We start from the raw sequence: 14527 nt of genomic DNA, 5'->3' as shown, positions 1-14527 counted from the left end.
ATAGTGACGTATCTTGGTGTTTTGGGAAAGGCATTTTTTGTTGTAGATTGTGCGGGATGTTTGATAGGCTATTTCCAGTTTGCGTACTCGCTCCTGAAGTGCTTCTTTGTCCAGTCCATTTTTCATGATGATCTCACCCAGGTATTTGAATTTGTCTACTCGGGTGATGTCCCCGTATTTTGTATGGAGTTTTGATGGAGCCTCTTTGATGTTAGTCATTACTTCTGTTTTCTCAAACGATATCTGCAAACCAGTTTGTTCGGCAATTTCCTTTAAAATTTCAACTTGAGCTCTAGCGGTTTCTATGTCGTTTGAGAGAACAGCAATATCATCGGCAAATGCTAAGCAGTCTGTTGCGATCCCCTTGGATTTGTGGATTTGGTTCCTATTCTCAATGGACTGTAGTTGGTTTCCTGTAATCTCACCCGCCAGGTTCTGATGATCTTTTCAAGAACACAGTTGAAGAGTATCGGGGATAACCCATCACCTTGTCGGACTCCTGTTTTGATGTCAAAGGAATGCAAGAGACATCCGTGGAACTTCACCTTGGATTTTGTATCGGTCAGGGTGGCTCTAATTAATGCCAGCAGTTTCAAATCAACTCCAAATTCATTTAAGATGTTTAGCAGGACTTCCCGGTCAATGAAGTCGTACGCTTTCTTAAAGTCCACAAAGACAGACACATACTGCTTGGACCTTAGCGTACAATATCTGATGATCGTTTTGAGATTTTGAATCTGTTCAGCTGTTGAGCGACCTTCTCTGAACCCTCCTTGGTATTCACCTATTTGATGTTCGACTTGTGCTTCCAAACACTCCAGGATGGCAAGTGATAGAATTTTGTAAGTCACGGGTAGCAAAGATATTCCTCTGTAGTTGTTGATGTTCATCATGCTGCCTTTTTTGTGTAATGGATGGATCAAAGCTATTTTCCAATCTTCGGGTAGGGTCTCCTTGTTCCAAATTTCTTCTATTTGCTTTTGCAAGATATCAAGTGATTCCTCTGGGGCATATTTCCATAGTTCTGCTACTACTGAGTCTTCCCCCGGCGCTTTGTTATTTTTGAGACGGGCAATGTGGCGCTTGATTTCATCTCTGTCGGGTGGTCTGGAATCTGGGTACCTGAGTAAGGGTTCCTTGGTCTCAATGACGCTTTGAGGTTTAGAGCAGTTAAGCAAATTCTTGAAGTAATCTGCCAGAATGCTGCAATTTTCTTCATTTGATGTCGCCAGTGTGCCGTCCTTTCTCTCAAAGCATAGAGATGGTGGTTTATAGCCAGTGAGTTTGCGTTTGAAGGCTTTGTAGTACTCTCTGCTTTCATTCTTCCTAAAGTTTTGTTCTATCTTTTCAATGAGAGATTTTTCGTATTTACGTTTCTCAGTTCTGAACACCCTAGCTGCTTGGGCACGTTGGGTTTTGTAGGTTTCCCAATCATTTTCTGATTTCGTAGAGTAGTACTGTTTCCACGCATTGAGTCTTTCTTGGAGGACTGATTCGCAGGTACCATTCCACCAGGCATGCTTTTTGCCTCTCTTGATTTCTGCAACGTCTTTGGCGGCCTCAACAAGGAGACTTTTGGTGTTGTTAAAGTCAGTGTCATTTGGTCTAGCCTTCTCCTGGAACTCCTCGACCCTTTGCCGAAGTTTATCATTGTCGAAGCGTGTGATCTGTTTGGTTGTCTTCCTTGTGTTTGAGGGAATTGGTTTGAATTTGATAAGAGACATATAATGATCTGAGGCCACATTGATGCCTTTCTTTACCTTGACATTCATAATCTCTGGGCTGTTTCTCCTGGAGATTGCAACATGATCAATTTGGAACTCTCCGAGAGCTTGGACGGGAGAACGCCAAGTCATTTGCTTTCTGGGTAGATGGCGAAAGTGGGTCGACATGACCTGCAGGTTGTGATTTTCACAAATGGACACCAGTCTTATGCCGTTGGGATTGGTTCTTTTGTGAGCAGGGTAATTTCCTATAACTCTCTTGTACTTCTGTTCACGACCTAGTTGGGCATTGAAGTCACCCAAAAGAAGCTTGACATGGTGTTTGGGGATTTTGTTTAATTTTTCATCCAGTAGGTCCCAGAAATTATCAACTTCGTCTGGATCAGACTTGTTCTTATCGTTTGTAGGAGCATGTGCGTTAACTAGGGCGTAGGTTTTGTTCGCGCATTTTATTGTGAGTATAGACAATCTGTCATTCACAGGTTCGAAATTTGCAACCGATTTAAGGATCTTGGTTCTAACAGCAAACGCGGTTCCAAGCATCACAGCTCCATTGAGGATTCCTCTTTGCGCTTTGCTCTTGAAAAATCAGTAGCCTTCGGATTCAAAAATCTCTTCATCTGGGTACCTTGTTTCCTGTAGGGCCATTATGGATATCTAATTTTCGTGAAGAGCTTTGGTGAGGGTTTTCAGCTTGCCAGTTTGTGTAAGTGAATTTATGTTGAAAGTTGCTAGAAAGGTTTTAGATTTTGGCCTGAGTTTTTGACTCTTCGGGGTACACCGAGGCGCTCCGACTCGTCTCTTGCATGATGTCGAGTCTCCCCCAGAATCCGAACGAGACTCGTGCGCCGTGGCGTTCACGACGAGGGATTTATCCGAAGATTTACCCCCTGGGGTATGTTTCTTGAAATGTTGTGCCATCATGCTTTTTGACTTGACTTTGCTTTGGACGGGTACCCATCCTTTTACAACTAGGGTTGTTAGCCCTAGAGGTTGCCTCAAGATGTTTTCTGGCTTCTGATCATTTACCAGTCTTTGCTGTAACCCTGGCAAGGGACCAGTTTTTTTTTCACGGTGGTATTTTATTTCCCTACTACCCTCTGACTCTGCTGGCCTCCCCAATTCCAATTCCAATTCCAATGGGACGTGCCCGATGGAGGTAACCGGTAAATCCCCACACGGGTATTATTATTATTATTATTATTATTGTTGTTGTTGTTGTTTATATGAAGAAAAATGCCTAAATACAGTACTCGTATTTTGTTAGTTTGCTTTCCTCCTATTGTTTGTCACCTGCATTTATCATTTTCCCGTATCCCATCATCATTTTCCCCCTCCCCCTTGGAAAACGATGCATTGAGGTTTTACTTTTTACTATACACGTCATTAAAGATAGAAGTGAGGAAATGAGCACAGGAAACAACTACTTTTTCAAAACATTTTAAAATTCAAACATTGGATATTCGGTGTGGTGAACCTTTAGTGTGTGAGTAAAATATTAACGTATTTACTTGCCTATAACACCCCCTACCCCTCTTTATTTTCGACTGTTGTCAGCGGAAATTAATCAAAAAACAAGGAATCAGAATAAAACGCAAAAATTCTTTCAAGTGATCAGGCAACAAGTACAACATTTCAGATAACGGGAAAACCCATGCTTCTGTGCCACGTGCACATTGGCCTTCGCTACTCTCTTCCTCTACCCTACATTTCTGAATGCCCTTCGAGCTTCCAAGTTCTGCATCACGCGCGGCAGCATGTTGTGCAAAATTAGAAAGCATCCAGTACGAGCAGGAGTGAAAATGAGGAAGCGAACAAGTTTTACAGCATCCTTCAAGTTGAATGTGTTACAATATGCTGCAGAAAGTGGACTGAGAGCTGTGAGTCATAAATACAAAGTACAGCCATGTATGATTCATTATTGGTGGTCCCAGAGAGACAAATTATTCGGTGCAAAGAAAAATATCTGAATCTAATTCCTTCCGCAGTGTGAAGAAAGGGAAATACGAAAATGTGGACATAAAATTTTTTGGAGTGGGTTAGGAGGTAGGAGACAGCAGCAACCTATAAACCACGGAATGCAGTTTAAAGCTCTTGAAATTGCACAAAGTCTTTGTATTGCATGGAATGATTTTAAAGCAGGTAGAGAATGCTTTGTGCCCTGGAATAGACCAAGTTTGTGGAAAAGGGCATCACTGTGCCAGTGGCTTCCATACCGACAAAGTGATCGAATTTCACTACTTTATCACAAGACTTCAGACGTTGTAACACTGTGCAGCGTTGAAATCTTCACGGCGCTATGTGGCTGTGCCGCAGATGCAGTGTTTAGTCATATGACCAGTCAGCTGTGGTATTAAAGTAGGGGGCTAATACAAAACTGTTTGAAGGGGCTAAAATCAATTTTTTTATTTTTATATTGTGAAATTTTCACCAGTTATAAGCTCCTAAAGTTGAAAATTAGGGGGAAAAAGGGGGGTGTTACAGGCGAGTAAATACTCTACTTCCCCATTACTGTAGAAGTACACTGTTTTGTATTTTCAGGACATGGAGGTTGGCAGAAGTCCAGCTGCCGTTGCTGCAGTGTCATCATTCTTGCTTCAAACCCTGGACAAATTGGGTGCATCATTTACATCTCAACAGGTATGTTGAAAATTTTTCATAAATTTGAGTTTTTGAAGGCTTTTCTTTTTATTCATAAACCATAAGTGCTCTAGTGCAGTAAATGGTTCTAAGAGTGGTCTAGATGTGCACAATCCATCAAAGGCCCCTAAAACATTTGAGTTAAAATGACAGTAGTGCCAGACCTGTAGCTTAGATCCTTTCGAACAGAACCAAGATGACCTAGGCCACCATAGCTCAATTGCTAGAGCAACCAACGCAAAATCGGGAGGTTTTGGGTTCAGATCTTACTGGTGTCCGGTTGGACATTTTTATTCTGTACTTAACATCTCTTCAACACGTAGTAAATGTACATTACACGATATAATAGGTCGAAGTCGATTTTGATTAAAATAACTGACATGAAACGGGAGAGCCCCTTGTGTCACTGATATCAAAGAGTAAGATCAGCTATGAAAGTGCATGAAGACCACTGAACACAGTACAGTGGAGCAGCTCGCCATCAAAACAAATCAAGGGCCTACCTGATGTGTGCCTAAAATACAATTCTGCGAACCCTGCTACCTACAGGGCTCCAAAGCAAATGCATGGTCACTGTTGCTGTGCTAATGAAGGTGCATTGGTGGAAAAGACTTCAGTTTGCATGGCAGTGAATGTTAGCTGATTGGCCAAAGGCTGCGTTCTCTATTGAATCCAGTTTTCTGCTTCATCAGACGAATTACCGTATTTACTTGTGTATTAGACCCCTCCTGGCTTTTTAGGACAAAGAAAACCAAAAAAAAAAAATCTCGCATACAAGACCCCCAACATAACTCGTCAGACAACAACAACAATTCCGCTTTGAAGCGGGTACAAGCCGTACTGCAGCTCCGATGATATCACACAAATTTGTGAATAGTTTCGTCCATACGACCCGCGCAATGAAAACACGTCAAAGTCATGAGGTACATCGGTGTTTTGTAGTTAGGAAATATCACCTCCATAGCATAGGCCTACTGCAGCTCTGGTGACGTTGTACAAATAAGTGAATAGTTTTGTGTCCGACCGCAATTAGAGCACGCATCAGTCATGCTATATGTCTGTTAGCACAGTTAGCTGCTGTTCTCGGGGGCCTGAGTTTGATTCCTGGTACTGTATTGCCAGAGATTTAAGAAAGGCAGGAAAGTTGATATGCGGTAAAAATGGTACATGCAGCCCCCTTCCATTGGGGTCTGCACCACCTCGGGACGAGGAAACGAGTTTAGTTAAGAAATATTCACTGTTGTTGCTATTAACGTAGCAGGCGAGATCATTAACAAAGTGATCATTAATATCTCGTAACTTAGGCCAGTATAGCCTATGTAATCTTTGGAGAGAAGTAGGTTTAAAACGCGATAGAAACAATCCAACCATACCGATTGTTTTTCTCGCCAATGTACCTAAATAATAATAATAATGGTATTGATTTTACGTCCCCACTAACTACTTTTACGATTTTTGGAGACTCCAAACAGAACATACGATGTGTTAATAAAAATATATGGAGGCAATGAACGTACAAAATTAATAATTATAATAAAATGCATTACCGCCACACCTGTAGATATTCATATATGCGACAAGCTTTCCTGTTATTTATTTTTATTCTTTCCATCGTGGAACTTCAACACTATCCGGGCACTTAGTAGCATATCTAACCTAAACAGTGCGGTCTCTCTTATCTCAATTACAGCTGTTTAGGTAAATCCTGGTGTGATGAATGTAGAGAACAAGCATGAAATATACTTAAAAGTAAAGGTCTGGCTTCCAATAACCGCAGTTATACAAAGAATGCTCCCAGTCATTATGTATTACATTAGGAAGTACAACTCGTAACATACGCTAGTTATCAGCTGGTGGGTTGGCACACTTTTTACAGTACAGCTTTTCAGAAGGAGTGGCTTCTGCTTCACATACACTAACTGGGAATAACAGAGACGATTTCCAGAAAACTTTTGCAAATAGATTCTCACTGTTTGGACTCTATAGTCGGGAACGAAACTCTTTTTCTTTAGCTTCCAAAAAGATGGGATCTCGAATACTCGTGATTGCCGTGAAGATGACATCATTTGGAATGACGACACGCCGGTAGCACGGAAGTTGGCAGCACTAGACGACGATAATTCAAATGAAAGCAGTGATCAGGTTTACTGTGTGGTAGGCCTACTGCTTACCTGACAGGCACAAATGCCTGCCATTATGTTCTTTTTTATTAATATTGCAAAATACGATACCCTTATCCTTTTTCTCTATGAGGTCGAGTATGAAGTGAGACGAATCTTCATGGTGCGTTTTTACAACCGTATGCTCTTCCTGACGTCAACCTCACCAGAGGAGTTAATGAGATGAAATGAATGACGTGATATAAAAGTAACTAAAACTGACTATATTTACTTTATATGTAGGCCTAAGAGTCTTGTGTTCACCATTTATTTCTAAATTTAGAAATCCAACAAAAATAGCCAGTAAAACTCGGAATACATTCGTAAGTTTGTTAAAGAATAGTGTTTTAACATGTACAATTTATAGCTGTTTATAGCCTAGAAGTCATGTGTTCACTGCACAAAATTTGAGGTTATTGCATATTGGACCCCCTTACTATTTTTGGATGTAAGTGTGGGAAAAAAGGGGGTCTAATACATGAGTAAATACGGTATGCACATTGGCATGTGAGATGAAAGACAGCAGAGAACAAACAATCTGCAACAGTTACTGCAAAAACACAAGCTGGTGGTGGCAGCATTATAGTCTGGAACTGCTCATCCATGTGGCAGGCACTTTCATCTGATTTGATTGTAAATCCATCTTTGCAGATCATGTTTGCTTACACATGCTGTTTGTCTTATCTGTGGCGATACCAATATAAATGGTCCGTTATTGGACATTATAAATTTTCCAGCTAACTCATTCCTGGTTGCCAGCGTTTCGCCCCCGTGTGCTAGGTTGGGCTTGTCAGTTGGTACCTAGCATACCTACCAAGACGCATGGCTAGTGCACACCGTGGAATGGGAATCAACATCTATATCATCTGATGGCCAAGCAGGCATCAGTTTTTGGTAGTGCGACAAAGTCTCTCGTAGTGCATTGGCACTGCTGGTGGTTTCAAGTAGCCTACGCAGTGGCCTCCACGGTATGCACTAGCCATGCGTCTTGGTAGGTGTGCTAGGTACCAACTGACGAGCCCAACCTAGCACACGGGTGCGAAACGCTGGCAACCAGGAATGAGTTAGCTGGAAAATTTATAATGTCCAATAATGGACCATTTATATTGGTATTATAAATTTACTCATTCAGGACAAATATTTCAGATTCCCTATGGGAATCAACATCTATATCATAATCTGTGACAGATGGAGCCTTCCAGCAAGACAATGTGACTTATTACATGACTTGAAATTTCTAACTCTGTTTGGAAGTGCATGGACAAGCCTTTTAAGTACTTCCCTGAAAACCCACAGCCTGTTTCCAGTCATTTGACCGGGTCATCTAGTGGCGAGGATAGGAATTGTGCCGACTGCCAAAGCCTGTCGCACTCCTCTGGGGCAATGATTAATGACTGATAGATAAAATGAAATGGTATTGGAGAGTGTCACTGGAATGAATGATGACAGGGAAAACAGGAGTACCCAGAGAAAAACCTGTCCTGCCTCCACTTTGTCCGGCACAAATCTCACTTGGAGTGACCAGGATTTGAACCACGATATCCAGCGGTGAGAGGCCAGCATGCTCCCACCTGAGCCATGGAGGCTTCCAAGTACTTCCCTAGCCCCCTAATTTCCAGGACTTAATCCTATTGAGCATCTGTGTGACTTCCATGATTGTTGTGTTCTCTCAATCGATCCTCCATCACGCACACTACAGCAGCTGTGGGGTACACTCCAGATACCTGTGGCTACCTACCAGTTCCTTATTGGGTTACTCCCAACCTCTCCAACTGCTGTTTTTGCTGTACATGGCCGTACTTCTTGGTATTAGCTGATGGTCATAATAACATGATTTAACTGTGTATACCCACTCTTAAAATGATTGCCCAAAAGAATTCAGATGATAGGAGTTACCTAAAGGAATGACATGACATAAAAGGTTGCACTGTTCTGCATCCCTCTTCCTAAAATCTGCAGATCTTTGTCATTGGATATTGGACTTCCGTACGATGGGCAACCTCACCTCTGTGTTCACTAGTTGGCTAATGTCTCTTCGTTCATTCATTCATTCATTCATTCATTCATTCATTCATTCATTCATTCATTCATTCGTGTTTGTGCTATCAGTATAACACCATTGTTAGCGTGGAGCAGTATATTTAGAGAAGGTGGGCAAGCATATCATTTATGTCTGAGCCCAGTCATGCAAGCGATGGGCAGATGCAGACAGTGTCTGGACTACCATACATTCAGTTCTTTAATGCAGCAACTTTGAGAAAAGGGTGGAGTCCAGATGTGAAGGACAAATACAATGGAGTGGGAATACTTTATTTTCAAATTGTATTATAGCATCTTAAGTTACTTTAATATACCATATATCGACGGCCTAGATTGTACCTCGTATCTCACAAAGTTCTTCCTATCCATTACTTCCCTTAAGACTGGTTACACTTTCCAGCCACATTTGGATATGCAGTCCATCAGAACAATGTTCGTTGGGTTTATTTTCCTATGCTGATGAGTAAAGGAAAATGAACCTTATAAAAATTATACGCTAGGAGTTAGTAAATATGTCACGCAGACATACTTTCCTATAGTACGGTACGGTAAGGTTCATTTTCCTTCACACGTCAGCATAGGAATAAAGAACACAATGAACATTGTTCTGATGGACTGCATATTCATGTGTGGCTGGGAGGCGTAACCAGTCTTCAGGGAAATAATGGATAGGAAGAACTTCGTAAGATATGAGGTTTTCATTCTAGGCCATCGATATGCTCGCATAATTAACACACTTTTTAAACCAAAAATTATAGGTGCAAAATCCGGCTGTATAAATTATTCACGTAATTCTGACACATAAATGTATTTGCAAAGAAAGGAAGATGCATTAAATATATACCATTGAGAAGACAGTTTGATTGTTGTTTGGCATAAGTTTACATCTGGCAAGTTGAATGTATGGGTTTGAAGTATCCCATGGGTACCAGAAAGATATTCTGAAAAATAAATATGGATTAACCAAGGTACCAATCACATCCGTGAATAAGAACATACGGTACCAGCAAAAGAGAAGAAATTCTGTACCTTTATGTGCTTTTCGTCATTGCTACTACAGAAAGAAGTGGAGCTACCATCACCACTTGCATCTTTCCAGAGCAAATAACCTTCATTCCCATTTAACGTATTCCAGATTTCCATTTTCTTGAAACTCTTTTCACTTGTCTCTGAAGAAGTCATATCCCAAATGCCCTGAATCCACTGGCAAATAAGTTCCACAGATATTTTTTCTATATCTTGCCTACTGGAGTAAATTCCTGCACATTTTCCTTCATCCGGCCCTGACAGAACTTTCATACATAGTACTTGAAAGGCTCATTTACTGAACCATTCGAGGGTTGAAGTACGGGGGTCAGTCCACCAGGAATCACTGTCTACCAAATTGGTTTCCATTGTTTTCAGTAACTTCTTGCTATTGTCCGTCAAGTGGCCATGAAAGCTGTCCAACGAGAGAAGAGCTAAGCATCAACGGAGAAATCTAGGTCAGTTTCCCCAAACCGTTCGCATCCAATGTATGAGCAACCTATTCATCCACCTGTTCTCCTGTACATGAGCGTGGATCACTCATGGAAATTGAACTTTGGGCATAGTTTTTCATTTTAAAATCACATACAGCAGAAGGTTTCTGCCGTCAACTGTTATTGCAAGCATTTCCACGCAACTTAGTTTCTATCTTCCATATAATAACACTTATTTTACCTCCCCATATTGTTTGTTCAACTTACGACTTATTGAAGCTGGTAGGAGTCTGGTCTGTATTTCTGATTTCCTTCACAAAACAACAAAAGTCGATACAGTAAAACCTCGTTAATTCAAATTCGTTGGGATGCAAAAATCGGTCTTCGAATTATGTGATTTTGAATTAACCGCCAACTCGTAGTTCAGATATGCCAACCCTTGCTGTGTCACAAAATATTCTTAACACCTGTTACTGCAAGCAATTAACTTTGATACACAGTTTAAACCTTTCAGATGCCATAGAAAAAAACTATTTCTAAAATGTGTCCAACAAGGTGCATTTACATTATTCAAATAACGCACTTGGACAACTCTCTGACGAACATAACCTCACGCAATGAAAGAAAACAAAAGCCTAATTCAAAGACTCAAAGAAATCTATGCTGGCTCCCCAGTGCAAGTCCTTTATTCATTGAATTACTGTACTGTATGCATTTTAGTTGTCCTGTACTAACACGGAAAGTACGTACCCGATGTCCTCAAAACGTCATGGCTTATCAAACTTTTCTATGTAGAGGGGAGAAAGTCTCTCACTTCAGTCTGCATTACAAGATTACAACACAGTACAGTGACTCTATCCTTGTACGATTTTCTGCCATGGTACTTCTCTCCAAATTCTTCTCGTAATTGCCGCGTCAAGAAGTATTCTAAGACCCATTAATGCATGCAATCACCTTGATTCACAGTTTAAAACTTTCAAATGCCATGGAGAAAGGTATTTCCAAAAAGTATCCAACAAGATGCATTTACATTTACATTATTCACTGGCAACCATAACCTTACACAACAAAAGAAAAACACATATGATTCAAAGACGAGGACAAATTATACTGGCTCCATTGTGCAAATGCTTTATTTTTTTGTTTACTGTACTGTTTGCATTTTTTAGATGCCTTGTACTAGCACGGGAAGTGCCCGATGCCCTTAAAACTTCGTAGCTTATCGAACTTTGCTATGATGAGGAAAGAAAGTCTCTTGCTTCCATGTGCGTTGCAACACAGTACAATGACCCCCACCCTTGTACGATTTCCCGGCTGGCATTCTCTCCTTTAAAACCAAGTCTGTTCGGACTCAGAATTTTAAAAATGCAGTCTCATTGGCATTTACAATATTGTTCAGCGCGTATGAACTGATTATTTGCATGCTTTTTCGCCAACTGTCAGCATCGCCGGTGTTCGCGGATTCTGCTTCTCCATACACTGCCTGCTACATGATATTGTGGTGTTCTTTAAAACACTAAATACAAAAGAATTACGATTTTACTCTAAATTAGCTGTAGATGCGCCGGAGTGAAAGTACGGAAAACTATGCCAGCAGGTTACAGAAGAAATTAGCATTCTGTCGTGACCCGGATACATTTTGAATTTAAATTACTCTGAAGAATACTACCTTTTTTTTAAATGTTGAGGCAGTTTTGAATTAAAAGTCTGAATTTCGGTAATGGGGACCAACAATGTTCGAATTACGAATTATCCATATTTCGAATTAAACAGTTTAAATAACATGCAAAACCGCACGTCATGTTTCTGGGAACGGGAACTGCTTCGAATTAGGCGGGATTTTGAATTAACCGATTTTGAATTATCGAGGTTCTACTGTAATAGTTTGGTTGAAATCTTTCAGCATTCTTCAGCACAGTGACATTCTTCAGTGCACTGCTTATTTCTCCTCATAATCTTTACTATCCTGTCTTGTACCTTAAGATCCATATACCATATTCATTGCCATGTCATATTGTCGCCTTGTATTTTCCTAGTCCTGAAATAGGTGAAGTTTCACGGCATAATCTTCACATCACATGGTCGTATTATCACATACAGCAGTTTCATTGTGTGATTATGAGAACAGCATATTCTAAGCAAATCATGTTTTGCCACTGGATACTCAGGTAATGTTTTTAAGTATCCAGTGACACAAGTTGCAGTCGCCAGCAGTCGATGTCGACTTGATGGCACCTAGTCAAGTCAGACATAAGTTGCTGGGAAGGGCGTGTGTGTACAATCAGCCGTCATCTATATGTATGGTGATGCTACCACCAGTTGTGATCTTGAGTGATATATCTTGCATGATCTGCACTGAAATAGGTTGGGAAAAAGGTATGTTGTAAATAGTATATTAGAGTTTGCTAATGCACTTAAAGATGTAGAGTGTAAAACTTTTCCCATTCCTCTAAAAAACTAGGGAAAGTGACCAATATAGGTCGGTCTGTTGTGTTAGAGTCATCATCATCATCATCATCATTTCTTCGCTCCAGCAAGCCAGGTGCGGTTGTGTACGAGCCTCCTCCAGTTTGTTCTATCCATCCACAGATGCTGCTCATATATGTGACACCAGTTCACATCTCTAATTTCAAGGTCCTTTATTATCTGTTTTTCCCAAACATCATGAGGTCTTCCTCTTTGTCTCTTCCCAGGAACATTGTGTTCAAAGTATGTTCGAGGAGTCCTGTGAGGGTTTATTCTTTTCATGTGACCCTGTGTTAGAGCCAAGGAATGATATTAATGCTTATGGTAGTCTAGACAGGTTAGGTACTTTTAAAACTGTATTGGGGAATAGTATTAATGTGCAAGGTAGACAGACTAGGTTAGGTTCTCATCAGTTCTCTAAAATCAGTGAACCTGTAGAAACAATCACGATCAACATAGTTATTTTTCACATTAACTTACAGTCAATTAGAAATAAACTGGATGAATTAGATGTAACACTCAATAAAAGGCCTACTGATATTTTGTGTGTGAATGAGCACTGGCTGACTAGAGATGAGACCAATCTATATATACCTCATGATTTTGAATTAGGAAGTAATTTTACTAGAGACTTCCCACTAACACATGGTGGAGCTGCAATATATGTTAAGAAATCTCTTAAATTTGAAGTAATAGATATTTCTTCCTTTTGCATTAATAACCTTTGTGAATTAGATTGTGTGAATATGATTTTGTTGTAGTATCAGTGTATCGTACCCCTAACACCAACGTAAGATTATTTATATCACAGTTAGAGAAGTTGATTTCTTATTTAACTTGTAACTATGATCAAAAGATTGCTATAGCTGGTGACTTCAATGTAAATATCTTAGAGGTATCACAAAATACTCAAAACTTCCTTAATATGTTAAGATCACATGACTTACAACGTGCGTTCCATAAGTAATGTGACCATTTTTTTTCTGATGCAACTGTACACCGCAGCGTGTTCTAACCTGTTGGGCTAGGTGAAGGAGGGTGTTAGCTTCAAACGCTTTTTGTCTCATTTGGCAGCGAGCTGCCGGAGAGTCAGGACATGCGTTTCCGTCAAGCCTGTTTTGAGTTCATGTAACACGGCACAATGGATCGTTCTATAGAGCAACGGTACGCTATCAAATTTTGTGTTAAACTTGGGAAGTCCGCCACCGAAACGTTTCCATTACTTCAGCAGGCCTTTGGGACTGATTGCTTGTCCAAATCACAAGTTTTCCGATGGTACAAGTCGTTTATGGAGGGTCGAGAGGAGATCACCGACGAACCTCGCAGTGGACGGCCATCAACCTCACGAGTTGACGAAAATGTGACGCGTGTGCGCGATTGTTTGAACTCTGTCAGACGGCTGAGCCTTCATTTGATAGCACAAACTCTAAACATGGCAAAAACAACCGTTTTCTGCATTGTGACCGAAGATTTGAACATGAGAAAGGTGTGTGCCAAACTGGTCCCAAAAGTGTTGACTGACGAACAAAAGGACATGCGAGTGCTTCGATGCCGAGAAATGTTGGAAATGTGTGAAAATTATCCTAATTTTTTTAACTCGGTTATCTCTGCTGATGAGTCGTGGAGTTTTGAGTACGACCCTGAGACAAAAAGGCGGTGTTCAGATTGGCACACCCCATCGTCGCCCCGTCCCAAGAAGGCACGCATGAGCAAGTCCAGGATCAAAACCATGCTCATTGTCTTCTTTGACGTCAGAGGCATTGTCCACCACGAATTCGTACCTACCGGGACTACACTGAACTCAGCCTTCTACTTGGAAGTGCTCAAAAGACTGAAAAGGAGGGTCTCGCGCTGCCGAAGCAACATCAAGGTCACGTGGAAAGTTCATCACGACAATGTGCTGAGTCACAGCGCCTTCATTGTCAACGACTTCCTGGCCAGGACCAACACCCCATTGGTTCCCCAGCCTCCCTACAGTCCTGATCTGGCTCTCACTGACTTTTTTTTGTTTCCTCGGTTAAAAAGAGTCATGAAAGGA

General features: G+C 40.9%; 1 protein-coding gene across 1 annotated transcript in view; it reads left to right on the top strand.

Annotated features, from left to right (window-relative positions):
- CysRS-m (cysteine--tRNA ligase-like protein, mitochondrial) overlaps window positions 1–14527 on the top strand; it is a 101996-nt gene that overhangs the window by 79804 nt on the left and 7665 nt on the right. The window contains exon 8 of the mRNA XM_067144094.2: window positions 4266–4364. Coding sequence (XP_067000195.2) covers window positions 4266–4364 — 99 coding nt within the window. The remainder of the gene's footprint in view (window positions 1–4265; window positions 4365–14527) is intronic.

This window comes from Anabrus simplex, chromosome 3 (assembly GCF_040414725.1).
Source record: "Anabrus simplex isolate iqAnaSimp1 chromosome 3, ASM4041472v1, whole genome shotgun sequence".
In the NCBI taxonomy this organism is placed as follows: Eukaryota; Metazoa; Arthropoda; class Insecta; order Orthoptera; family Tettigoniidae; genus Anabrus; species Anabrus simplex.
Note: the sequence above shows the minus strand (reverse complement) of the source record. Positions and strands in the feature narration are given on the sequence as shown.